The 13,584-nt window shown below is 39.2% G+C and overlaps 1 protein-coding gene across 1 annotated transcript in view; it reads left to right on the forward strand.

Moving 5' to 3' along the window:
* Positions 1 to 404: 404 nt before the first annotated feature.
* Positions 405 to 13,584, forward strand: part of PKHD1L1 (PKHD1 like 1) — a 167,869-nt gene continuing 154,689 nt past the window's right edge. Inside the window, 3 exon segments of the mRNA XM_010363096.2 lie at positions 405 to 546; positions 2,448 to 2,537; positions 13,384 to 13,528. Of these exon segments, the coding sequence (XP_010361398.2) occupies positions 474 to 546; positions 2,448 to 2,537; positions 13,384 to 13,528 (308 nt within the window). The 5' untranslated portion in view covers positions 405 to 473.

Genomic DNA, 13,584 nt, shown 5'->3' on the forward strand with positions numbered 1-13,584 from the left:
ACTAAGGCAGACAAGCAGATAAAAGTATGCAGAGAAAGAAAGAAAAAAGATAAAACCAAAAAGAAAATAGAGAAGGAGATCTAGGAAGACCTCAAGGACCATTGATTCCTTTCGCCAAAAAGGAGTAAGGCCCTTCCACCTATGGGGACAGCCTTGGGAAGGCAGCACCCGGGTTTGAGTGTGGAGGTTTGATTATCATGGACTGGCTCGGGGCCGGATTAGTTCTCCTGCGAAGGTTCTAAGGTGTGTGTGTGTGTGTGTGTGTGTGTGTGTGTGTGTGTGTCTGCGCGCGCGTCAATCCCAGAGGCGCAGCCCAACAGCAGGGGCGGGGCGGGCCACGGGAGGGCGGCCCGGTTCCCCAGCGCTCCCGGGGCAAAGCGGACGCGCCAGCGAGTCGCAGTCCCCAGAGTCGAGCTTCAGCACTAGCGCCAGCTGCGAGTGGAGGGCACCAGCTCCGCGGAACTGGCTTTTCAATGGGACACCTGTGGCTCCTGGGGATTTGGGGCCTCTGGGGACTGCTCCTGTGTGCCGCGGATCCCAGCACAGGTAACCCTTTGGGCAAGCTAGGGAGGCAAGCAGGAGAGGCCCGCGTAGACACTACCCTTGCTCCCGGGGTCCTGGGAGAGGCCGGACCACCTGGCACCTGGCTGAGGCTGTGCGTGCGGTTGGATGACGATCCTGGGGACCAGGGGAGCTGGATGGCAGGCCTAGCAAACACAGACACACGCAGAGAGAGAGAGAGAGAGACAGAGACAAGGACACAGAGAAAGAGATTGCGAGAGATTGCCTTTAACTCATCAATGCTGCTACGAGAATAATGAAATGTCCCACCTGCACCCCCAAAGTGACACAGGTGAAAGGAGTTTGGCGGGGTCGTGGGGACTGGGAAGAGGCAACCTGAATCCCTTTTTCTCCATTCTTCTTGGGTCGCTTTCCTCACAAAAGAAAGGGCAACAACCCCCAGTAGGACGGGGATGGGCCTTCGTGGCAGGCGTCAGTCATTTCTAGGGGCAGCTGCCCCGTGTCTTCAAAGTAATACCCAGAAGAGCTCTGGGAAGAGACTGATAAGATAAGAAATTGGAGTTGTCTGTGGAGATAACAGGAGGATGAACCTGAGATAGGCGAGCAGCAGCACTGTCTGGAGATAGGATCCAGCTTCCCCGCTGGAGTTTCCTACTCTTGGCTGTGGGCTGCCCTGAGATATGAATGTGTGGGAGCAAGAACACCTTGGAGCTTTTGGCAAAGACAGACCCGAAGTACAGAGGCACTGGGTCTGGGGCCTCGAAACTGATCTCCTTTATGTTGGAGAGCTTTTGCCACTATAGGTGAAGTCCACTCTAAACCTTTTTAAGACAGAACAGAACAAGTCAATCATAATTCCCTTAGCCTTTTTGTATACATCCATTTCGAGAAATTAATAATTTCTGTGGCCTTTCTTTGTATCATCACTTAAATTTTTCTACCTACTGTGAACATTTCTTTTAGGATTCCAGTAATTACTAGATCTGTACAGTGTAAGCAGAAAATAAACACCTCTATCCACTATGTAGCTTTGAGTTGTTTTAAAGAATTATTTGCAGTACTCCAAAGAAGCAGCTCACATAACCCTGTTAGCCAGGCAGTTCCTTCTCTCTAGAACTATCTTTATCTTTCTGACGACGGGCCCAGTCTAATTCATATTTGCCCTAAAAAATGTGGAAGGGGCAAGTCTTCTTTATAGAAGCCAGTGCGACACAAGCAGTGTGGGTGAAATGCTCCTTGAGTCACCCATAGCCTCTATGCTCTCCTCTGTCTCTTGGTACTGTCTAACCTAAGCCTTTGGAAAGTTAGGACTGTTACACATTTCTGTATTTCCAGGAAGCTAACACAGTTTGTTGAATGAATTAGTGACCTTTGTATTAAGAACTCACTATCATCAGGAGACTAGAAGGATCCCAGAAATTATCTTTCCTGAAACCACACTCCCTCACAGAAAAAAATTTCTTCTCAAAACCAACATTTCTCTTTGTACCTGGTCTAGTCTTTCAACCTACCTAGCATTGAATTTCTTCTGTGCTCTTATAATGACCTGTATCTTCTTGGTGTCTGCTGTTACGTGAGCTATTAAGCATAGTTATAGATCTGCAGTTAGCAGAACACTACATGAAATTAAGGATTTAATATGTGCTTTATAATATGATAGGTAAGTGATGAAAATGATCACGTGTTAGTTTTGCTCTTGGTAGCACCTAAGGTACTGCTTTGCACAAAGCCAGTGGGTGTCAACTAAGTTAATGACTCTGTCAAGTCATTGGCAGAGCCAAAAATAAAATCTGGGTGAATTTTACTTTCCGTCCTGTAAACTTCACGATGTTTTCCTTGCAACCTTGTGGTATGTGTTACAAATGTTGATGATTGAAATGAAGAACTTGGTGATTTTACCTCTACTATATTTTAATATTTTTCAGATGGCTCTCAAATAATCCTCAAAGTCACAGAAATAATACCTAAATATGGCAGCATAAATGGAGCAACAAGGCTGACTATAAGAGGAGAAGGTATGGTTGCTTTTTTTTTTTTTTTTTTTTTTGCCAACGTTGAGGTATTTTCAAGACTATTTCATATTTATAGTTTTATGGTTAAACAAACAAACAAACACCACTGGAGTTGTTTCTTCACTTGGCCAGAGTGGTAAAATTCTATCCTCTTTGATAGCTAGTGAAATCCCCAAGAGTCTTTATCAACTTGATCATCTGAATTCTTATTATACTGGCTTGCTTAACATCAGGATCTGGATTAATGACTGAACTAAAAGGAATGCAATTAACCCAAGTCAGCAATTATTTGCTTTATTCTTCATGGGTCTAATGACATTTAATTTATTTTAAGATTAAACAAAACATTTGTGGGTGTTGGGTAGAATATTGATAAGAGAGTACAATAGAGAAATAGTATGTTAATGAAAGAGGAAAGGCAATAGAAAACAAAACTTTAGATTCCTTCTCCTGCCACCCAACCTCAGGCTTCATAAAGGTTTGAGTAACATATGTCGTTCCCCTTCTTCTTGCCTGGTCTTAGGATAAAACATAGAAGGCAATCAGTAAATATATTTAATGCACAGCTTTTCCGAGGGTTAAATAGAAATATGTGTTTCTTTCAGCCATAAGACCTTTGCAATATAAATGATACCAGTATTCAGATACTTAGGAATTTTTTAACAATAAGAAACATTTAAAAATATTAGCAAAATCTATTATTTGGTCTTCAAGAAATGAAAAGTTTTTATAGTTAACAAAGATATTTAATTATTTTGTCATATAATGTAATGTCTTTTAATGTTTCTGATTTCTGCAGAATTCAGTCTCTCAATGATATGCTTAAAATGGTTTATGCTTCCACATTATAAACAATATATTTTGGATTAAAATGTTACTTTTTAGAGTTAAGACCCATGAACAATATAATTGTTAAAGATTATTTTAGAGATGGCTTTAACCATATGTTTCTTATATTGTAAATTGCTGATAAGATGGTATGCTTGAAAGTTACTGGGTTTTAAACAGAAATTCAAATGCCACAAGAGAAATGCTCAGATTAAGAAAGAAGAAGAGCTGGGAGCGGTGGCTCACACCTGTAATTGCAGCACTGTCGGAGGCCGAGGTGGGTGGATCACGAGGTCAGGAGACCGAGACCACTGTGGCCAACATGGTGAAACCCAGTCTCTACTAAAAATACAAAAATTAGCTGGGCGTGGTGGTGCACGCCTGTAGTCAGTCACAGCTACCCAGGAGGCTGAGGAAGGAGAATCGCTTGAACCCAGGAGGCAAAGGTTGCAGTGAGCTGAGATCGCACTCCAGCCTGGTGACAGAGTGAGACTCCATCTCAAAGAAGAAGAAGAAGAAAAAAGAAAACACCCAGCCATTTTCTTCTGTTTCCAGACCTGAACATTTTCTGATCTAGGAACTATGGCTTGAATTTAAGCCCATAGACCCAGATCATCCCTAGTCTGACATAAAAAAACCCCAGAACATTCTATTCTTTAGAAAGATATCCTTTTACATCTAGCTAAAATGTAATCTTTTCTCTTGTGTGGACGTTCTGAGGCAACTAGGCTGAGGACTCTTAATTGTAAAGCCCAGAGTGTCATTTGGTAAATTTCTGCTTTTCTCATCAGTACCAGTTTCTGAATGTGTTTGATATTGCAGATACTTACACCTCCCGATTTGTCTTACAGTCCTCTGCCTTAACTACATATTATAGATGACTAAAAATGTGTTCTCATATTTCTTTCTCAGAGGCTCAGTCTAAATACTGCCTTATAGAGGCAAAGAATAGAATAGTGGTCATCGGGAACTGGGAGAAGAGGAAGTGGAGGAGGGGTATTGGTCAAAGGGTACAAAATTTCATTTATGCAAAATGAATAAATCCTAGAGATCTACTGTACAGCATAGAGCATATAGTTAACAATACTGCATTGTATACCTAAATGTTTGCTAGGAGGGGAAATCTTGTAACATATTCTTATCAAAAAAAATTTTAAAATAAATAGGGCAGGAGGAAACTTTTGGAGGCAAGCGGTCTGTTTACGACCTTGCCTGTGGTTATGACTTTTTTTTTTTTTTTTTTGAGACGGAGTTTCACTCTTGTCACCCAGGCTGGAGTGCAGTGGCACGATCTTGGCTCACCACAACCTCCGCCTCCTGAGTTCAAGCAATTCTCCTGCCTCAGCCTCCTGAGTAGCTGGAATTACAGGTGCCTGCCACCACATCCAGCTAATTTTTTGTATTTTTAGTAGAGATGGAGTTTCACGATGTTGGTCAGGCTGGTCTCAAACTCCTGACTTCATGATCCACCCACTTCAGCCTCCCAAAGTGCTGGGATTACAGGCGTGAGCCACCGCACCCAGTGTGGTTATGGTTTTATGGGTATATACTTATATCCAAACTCAGAAAGTTGTATACATTAAGCATATATAGCTTTTATATGTCAATCATAGCTCAATAAAGTGGTTTAAAATAAATTAATAAATGCTATTTAATATAGGCTTTTGGGTGCCCATAATATATACAGAATGATATCTACAAAATGATAATGAATTTGCAAAATACACCAGAGCTTTTATAGCTACATGAATGAACTTAAAGTTTATTTGGAGGGACTATATTCATGAAAATCACCAGGGTTGTGTCTGATAGATTCTCTGTTTTCAGACTCGCATGCAGTGCTAATTTATCAATTACACAAGAAGAATTTCTAAATGGAATTGTAAATTCTAGATGACTATCTAAGTACTGGCTTCATACTACTTTTTAAAATGTTTTATTTTTGTAAAAGTCATTATAAAACAGTAAAATATTATAGAAATACTTGACTTAGAAAGTGAGTTCTCTGAAATTCTACCCAGTAGAAAGATCTACTGTTAACATTTTTGTGTATCCAAATGACTTTTGGCTATTTCCAAACATAGTACGGTATTGATTTGTAAACATTTGCCACAGCATTACTTTGTTTAAAATGCCGTGGTTGTGTTGGGCACATTGGTCCATGCCTGTAATCCCAGTGCTTTGGGAAGCTAAGGCAGGAGGATCACTTGAGGCCAGGAATTTGAAACTAGCCTGGGCAACCAGCCTGGGGAACATAGCAAGACCCTGTCTCTACAAATGAAACATTTAAAACATTAGTCCAGCATGATGGCCTGCATGCCTGTAGTCCTAGCTACTTGGGAGGCTAAGGCGAGAGGATTCCTTGAGGCCAGGAGTTTAAGGCTGCAATGAGCTATGATTGTACCACTGCACTACAGCCTGGGTGATGGAGTGAAACCCTGCTTTAAAAACAAAACCCCACAAGACTATGCTTCAGGAGATATAGATACATAATTTTACTCTTATGATGCCCAAGGCAAAGTGTTTTGAACAATGTCACGTTTCTAGAAATTACTATACCTTCTTCTGAGATGACTAATTTGATTAAGAGCATTATAATTTTGATAAGTTCTGGAGTGTTTGTAATTATATTGGCTTTGTTATTTTATAGTCATACCTTGTATTTCTCAATTGTCTTCTTTGATATTTATCATGTTTGTTTTTATTTTAAAAAATCAGTAAGAGGGGAGGAATAATATTGTACTTTTGGCTCCTTTTTCTAGCTATTTCCCCTACAATTTCTGGCACACACATTTTTGTTGAAGTGTTGAATTACATACTTTTAATAATGTTACAGAAAGCATATGGACTTTGGTTCAATAGGACTGGCTTTCAATTCACCTTTGCCATTTCATATCATGTGACTGGGGCAAGTTACTTAGCTAAGCATCAGCTTACTCATCAGTAAAAGGGACTATTAATTCCTACCTCTTAGGACTGTTACGAATATTGAAAAGGATGATACATCTAAGGTATCCATTATATAGTATAAACTCTATACATTAGAGTTATTTTTGTTTGTATTATTATTTGCATTTATGTTATAGGTCTGGTTTAATTCTTCATTTGTTGTCTTCCATCTATCACACTGTATCTTTCTTTCCCATTGTTTTGAATGCTGCAACTTTTAAGTAGGTTAATACATTTTCAACACTATGTTTTTTAACTAGAGAAAACAAAACAGCCTGCATTCTTCATGACAAGTGCTGGCTTTAATAACACTGACATTTTCTGCGATAGCAGCCCAGGCGTTGCTTTTGGATTGCTGCTATCAGGAGACCCACGTTTGCGTGCCTGGCAATTCCTGTCTCCAGTTGTTATGCAAAATTTAAAAAAATACATTAACAGGTCAGGAATTTCCATCCAAAGCCTCATCCTTTTCCATTTCCAGAGTACACTCAGCCTTTCCTGTAATCTTTGTGACTTGGAGTACTTCCAGAGGTGGTGTTTTTATCCTCAATCATTTGTTTAGAATTATAATTTTTTTTTTTTTTTTTGAGATGGAGTTTTGTTCTTGTTGCCCAGGCTGGAGTGCGATGGCACGATTTCAACTTACTGCAACCTCCGCCTCCTGGGTTCAAGCAATTCTCCTGTCTCAACCTCCCAAGTAGCAGGGGTTACAGGCACCTGCCACCACTCCTGGCTAATTTTTTGTATAGTAGAGATGGGGTTTCACCATGTTGGCCAGGTTGGTCTCAAACTCCTGACTTCAGGTGATACACTGGCCTCGGCCTCCCAAAGTACTGGGATTACAGGTGTGAGCCACCGCACCTGGCCTAAAATTATACTTTTAAGTTAAAATTTTAAAAAAGAAGACTCCTTTGTATTTCTTTTTAACTCTTTGGAATTAGTTTAAAAGTCAGAAATATTTATATACTTTTTAAAGCAATATTAATAACAATATGAATTATTGTTGATTTGGTTTATTATTTTCCCATAGATTTTACTCCTAGGACTTCTTCACATATGCTGTATATATTTAACACTATAGTAACTCCTAAGCTGAAAATGATATTATCTTTTGTTGGCATTGTTTTTCAGAATGGTAGTTGTCTTGAGAATGCTGAAGAACAGATAAACGTTACTTATCATTGATGTGACATGTACCTGATAGGAATATATATACATCACAAGTAAAACTTTCTGTTCTTTAGTTGGTTGCCAGGAGCTCTTCTGTGTGTTCCAAACTGAATGTGAGCACCAAAGATGAGAAAAGTTGCCAAAGCTAAGAGTGGGTTTACATGTAACTTGCTTTGCAGTGTTTTCATGTCTTTTCACAGTTCCATTTTAGTAATAACTACCTTTCTAGATTCGAAATTGCAAAGCCAATGCAAATGTCTCTCACATGTGACTTTGGTATTTATATTGTACTTCAGCTTATGCTGGATGAGTTATTTGGTTAAGCTTAGAGGAATAAAATGATATTTATTAAACTCTCTACCCTTTATTGAGTTTCTGCTTACTTTTCCAACATATCAAAGAATGAACAGCCTAGGAGCTAAGAACATAAGGGCTGGAGGAAGTCTACAGCCTGTGTTTGAATCCCAGCTACCCACTTACTGATTCTGTGTTATTTTATTTTATTTATTTTTTATTTTTTTGAGATGGAGTCTCGCTCTGTCACCCAGGCTGGAGTGTAATGGCGTGATCTTGGCTCACTGCAAACTCTGCTTCCCAAGTTCAAGTGATTCTCCTGCTTCAGCCTCCCGAGTAGCTGGAATTACAGGCGGGCACCGCTACATCTGGCTAATTTTTATATTTTTAGTAGAGACAGGGTTTCACCGTGTCGGCCAGGCTGGTCTCAAATTCCTGACCTCAGGTGATCTGCTCGCCTTGGCTTCCCAAAGTGCTGGGATTATAGGTGTGAGCCACCACGCCCAGCCTCTGTGTTATATTTAAAAAGGGATATTGATGATTAACCTAAATCGCAGGATTTTGGTGACAAATAATAGGAGCATGTATCTATTGAGATCTTAGCAGATATCTTATTAAGCCAGGTACCATGTTAAACATTATACATAAACGATCCTTTATTATTCCTAACAATCCATTAAGATAGATTATGGCCACTTTTCTGATGAGGAGACTAGACTAAAAGGGGTTATAACTTGTCCAAGGTCATAATGGCAAGGGAGTGTTAGAGCTGGGATTCCAGGCCAGAATGTCAAGATCCAAAATCTGAGCCCTTTCAATTAAACATCATGGGCTCCTGCTACGTAGCTTTACCAGAACTGGCAGTGAGAGGCTTTGGTATCTGCTGAACATCAGGCACAATGAAGTCCTGCTTCCAGGCCTACAAGAAACCAGAAGCATTCCTGTTGTCTAGCAGACCTTTGGGCAAAACCGAAAATGCCCAATAATTTAAAAAGCAGTTGTACCACAGATATCTTCTGGCAACCCCAATTCTGCCACTTCAACTATTAAAGGTTGTTGAAGATGAGCACATATTGTAGTAATGATTGTTTTGTTGAAACATTTTGAAAACTGCTAACACTGTAAGGTAACAAATATTTATCTTTTTATAACATTAGTATTATAAATGGAATATATTATAGCGCTATTTGTCATATTGTAAATAGTATTATATACGACATTTAAAGAGTTAAATCTACATCTCTGGGTTTACCATTTTTTTTTTGTTTATTGATGATAAGTTTATTATTGTATTATGGGATGATATGGTCTGTAGATAATTACATTATGAAATTTAAATAGCTTATAAATTTACAATGACATGGATACAAATTTGCTAGTGCAAAAGAAAAATTTTCATAGTTTCAAATATAATACTACTGCTTAATTTGCCTAAGGTAGAGTTTTACTGTTAAGAACCTGTGATAGGGAAAAATAATATTTAAAAATTTACATACTGTTAGAATTCAGAATTTAGGAATTTTAGATAGTGAAGTAATCTAGGCAAAAACTGTTTATTTCCTCATTTAACTTTATTCCAAAGCAGTATAACATATAAAATTCCATAGATGTGTGTAATTTACTTTGTGAACTAGAACAGTATAAGTACCTTTTCAACACTTTTATTAGGAGAACATTTAATTATAGGATTTAATTAATAGAACACTAAAGTCATTCACAGGTTTTATTTCTTGGGTTTATTTCAAAAGTGAATATTGTTTCAAAAATATAAAATATTCTTATGTGGCATACAAGGCTTAATCTATATTTAATTGCTTCCAAATGTAGTTTTGAATTTTCATATATTTATAGAAAGATTAAAGTAATTTTTGTCTCTACTTCATATTATCCTTTTGTCTCTTTCTGTTAGATATCCTATCAGCCTGCAAATATACTGTTATTCTGCCCACCTGAAAAAAAGTAAAAGAAAAATCATCAGCCTTCCCCTTGCTCCACACCTCTCTCCAGCTACCAACTCATTTATCTGCCTGTTTGTAATTAAACTCCGAAAAATGTTAGCAATATTTGTCCTTTTCACTTTACTGTCTTCTGATCTTCTCTTGAACTCATGCCATTTATCCCATTATTTATCCGATTGTTCACTGAGACACCATCTTCACTGCTGCCCCTATTCTATTCTCAGAACAGGAGCTAGTGAATCTTAGACACTGTAAGTCACATGATGTCACTCCTGTTTCAAAGCCTGCAATTATTCCGCACGCTTAAAAATAGCCTAAGCACCTTCATTTCTGGTCTCCTCTCCTATCATTTCTCTTCACTCATAATTCTTCAACCACACTTGCTATTATCTGAATCCACATACATGGTCCCACCACAGGGCCTTGGCACATCCTGTTCCTTCTACCAAAAATTCACTTCCCATAGATATCCTCATGACTTGCTCCCTCTGAAAAACTTCCATGACTGTCTATAATATATACATCCTGTGTTCCACTTCACATCTTCATGGTATCACCTCTGACTTCAGTCATAAATGCTGCAAAGTGGCCCTAAGGCTCTTAAGTCACTTTTCACCGTCAACCTCCCTGATAGGCAGAGCCATGATCAGTAGACACAGTTGGTAAGTTTGTAGGCAGGAAAAGTGATTTATGGTAAGAATGTGCATGGGCTCCTGGGCAGTCGAAAAGGACTTCACTGGTTAGTTAGGAACTGAAGGGAACAGGATTGGAAGATCAGAAATTAGAATGCCTTAGAAAGAGGCATATGAAGGGACTCATAATAGTGAGCATAAAGCATGCAGATCTATGTGTCTCAAGTTAACTCCCACAAGAGAACATCCCCCACAGAGGAGATGGAATAAACAGATGAATTGGATGATTCATCCAGGAGCTTCTCTCCATGGCCACCGCAGTGCTAGTGCAGTGGGCCCATGAAGAATGATCATGGGGTGTAGGCCTTGCATGGACCAACAGCATGGACTCCCTTTCACCCAGACTAAACAACCTACTGCTATTGCTGAATAACTGAACTGCCAGCAGCAGAGACCAACACTGAGCTCTCAATAGGGTACCACTCCTCAAAAAGTCCACTCAGCTTCTCAGTGACAAGTTGATTACAGCACTTCCCTTCTCCCATGGAAAGAGCAGAGATTGATTGTAACTGGAACTGACACTCCAATTGCGGGCTTTGCTTCCTCTTTCCACAGTTCTCTGTCAGCACCATCTTCTGAGAGCTTATAGAACCTGATATACTGCCACAGAATTCTATAAAATATTGCTTCAGAACAAGAAATGTATTTTATAGTGAAAATTTTGTGATACTGGGCACATGACCATGAAATCTGGCTTAGTAGAATGATGGGACAGCCTGTTAAAGCTGTGGCCAAGATGCCAACTTGGGGGAAAACATCCTGTGGGGTGGGATGGTATCCTCCACAACATGCATTGAACCAGTGACAGACATATGCTGTTGTTTTGTAATAGACAGATGCATAGAACTGGAAATAAAGGGCTGCTTCCCTTCACCGTCACTCCCTGTTATCCAGAAATTGAATTTGTGCTTTCTGCCTTTGCAGATTTACATTCTGCTGGATTTGTGGTCTTAGTTTCCAGGTAAAGAATGCTGCCATCATAGGTCACAATATGGATTCCACTGAACTGAAACTACCACCATTGCCTACTCAGTTTGAATTCATCAAACCTATTTGGTATATGACCAGAGCTAATCAGTTCTAATTATCATAAAGAAATAGGGTTGCTTTAACTTAATGTAGTTAAGGAGGAGTAGGTCTGGAATTCAGGGTATTCATAGGGATATTTCTTGGCTTCATATCCAGTGATTACTGAGAACAGCCAATTGCAGCAACCACCACCTTACAAGGGCAAGGCAATTAGGGGCTCCTATTTCTCCAGGATGAACATTAGTGTCACCCCATTAACTACAGTGCTGGCTGCAGGTAAGGGAAATCTACAATGGCTGATAGCAAGGGGACATGGTGAAAATTAATTATAGTTTTAGGAGTAGTTATATAGTAGTATAGCCTGTAGCTTGTCCCTCTAACCTTAATACAAGCTTGTCCCTCTTGTATTAAATCTTAGCAGAGATCTCAGCTGGCTACCTCTAACACTCTTGTATTAAATCTTAGCAGAGATCTCAGCTGGCTACCTCTAACATTCTTGTATTAAATCTTAGCAGAGATCTCAGCTGGCTACCTCTAACACTCTTGTATTAAATCTTAGCAGAGATCTCAGCTGACTACCTCTAACACTCTTGTATTAAATCTTAGCAGAGATCTCAGCTGACTACCTCTAACACTCTTGTATTAAATCTTAGCAGAGATCTCAGCTGACTACCTCTAACACTCTTGTATTAAATCTTAGTAGAGCTCTCAGCTGGCTACCTCTAACACTCTTGTATTAAATCTTAGTAGAGCTCTCAGCTGGCTACCTCTAACACTCTTGTATTAAATCTTAGTAGAGCTCTCAGCTGGCTACCATCTCAAAGACTTGGTGATGGATTGTGCTTAATATGTAGGCCATGAGTAGCTATGTGTGATATAGTGGATAAACTGTATCAGATGCCTTTTATACTCAGCTTTACATCCTCTCTTTCTTAACTCTAATTCTAGTTAGAGCTGTGACAAATAGTTCCTTATGTACTTTGACTCAACTTATGCTTCCAGCTTCTTGTCTGAGTTCTAACGCCATGTCTTTGTCAGTTATTCAAGGACTTGCCTAATGCAGTAACTCCAGACATTGGAACTCATATACATATACCTATGTGCAGTGTGAAAGTGCAAAAAAAGTTATTTCCCCCAGGGAGAAGCCTCTACCAATGGGGACCAGATCTGATGAAGAAATGCTTCTTGCCATCGATTTTTTGATTTGGAAAGATGTGCCATATGTTCCTTAGAAATTCCCAGCAATATTGAGCCCCAGTTGTCCTCGGCGGTGCCCAGCTTTTCTTTCCTCACATTTTGCTCTCTCTCATACCTAATAGCTCATTGCCCAAATAAATTATGTGCTGGCAAATCCTCACCTCAGATTTTGCTCTGTAGAAACTTAAAACAAATACCTCATCCTTTATAAAAGAGTGTTCTCCTCCTCTACTCTTTTTAGTCCTTTTAGCCTGCCTTTTTCATGGTACTTATCACCCCCAGATATAGAATCTGGTGCTATGTAGGCTCACAGTAGGCTCTCTGTAACCTCGGGCCTGTCATCCACAAATCGAACCAACTGCGAATGGGAAATACAGTATTCACCAGATGTGGAATCTGGATGCTTGTCCTGCAGGGCTGACTACAGCACTTGAACATTTGTGAATTTTGTTATCCAAGGGGATGCTGGAACAAATCCCCATGAATGCTAAGAGATGACTCTATCTATCCTCCAGCAATACGTTTATGAGTAAATGAAATAAAGGCTAAATTTTGTGCTTTCAAAAAAGATTACAATCATAAGGATAAATATGAAATAGGTTCACTGCTTACTTCAGTACTGTTTATGAAATCATTTACTGTATGATTTGATACCAGGTGACAACTGTTAGGTCTCTGAAGATAGAATAATAGAATACCATTAATAATAATTACATCTTCTTACTTTTCCAGGTTTTTCTCAAGCAAACCAGTTTAACTATGGAGTTGATAATGCTGAGTTGGGAAACAGTGTGCAATTAGTTTCTTCTTTCCAGTCAATTACTTGTGATGTAGAAAAAGACGCAAGTCATTCAACTCAAATTACATGCTATACTAGGTCTGTTTTAAAGTATCTTTAATAAAATCGTTTTCATCATGTCAGAAATTATAGTT

This window comes from Rhinopithecus roxellana, chromosome 9, assembly GCF_007565055.1.
Source record: "Rhinopithecus roxellana isolate Shanxi Qingling chromosome 9, ASM756505v1, whole genome shotgun sequence".
NCBI lineage: Eukaryota > Metazoa > Chordata > Mammalia > Primates > Cercopithecidae > Rhinopithecus > Rhinopithecus roxellana.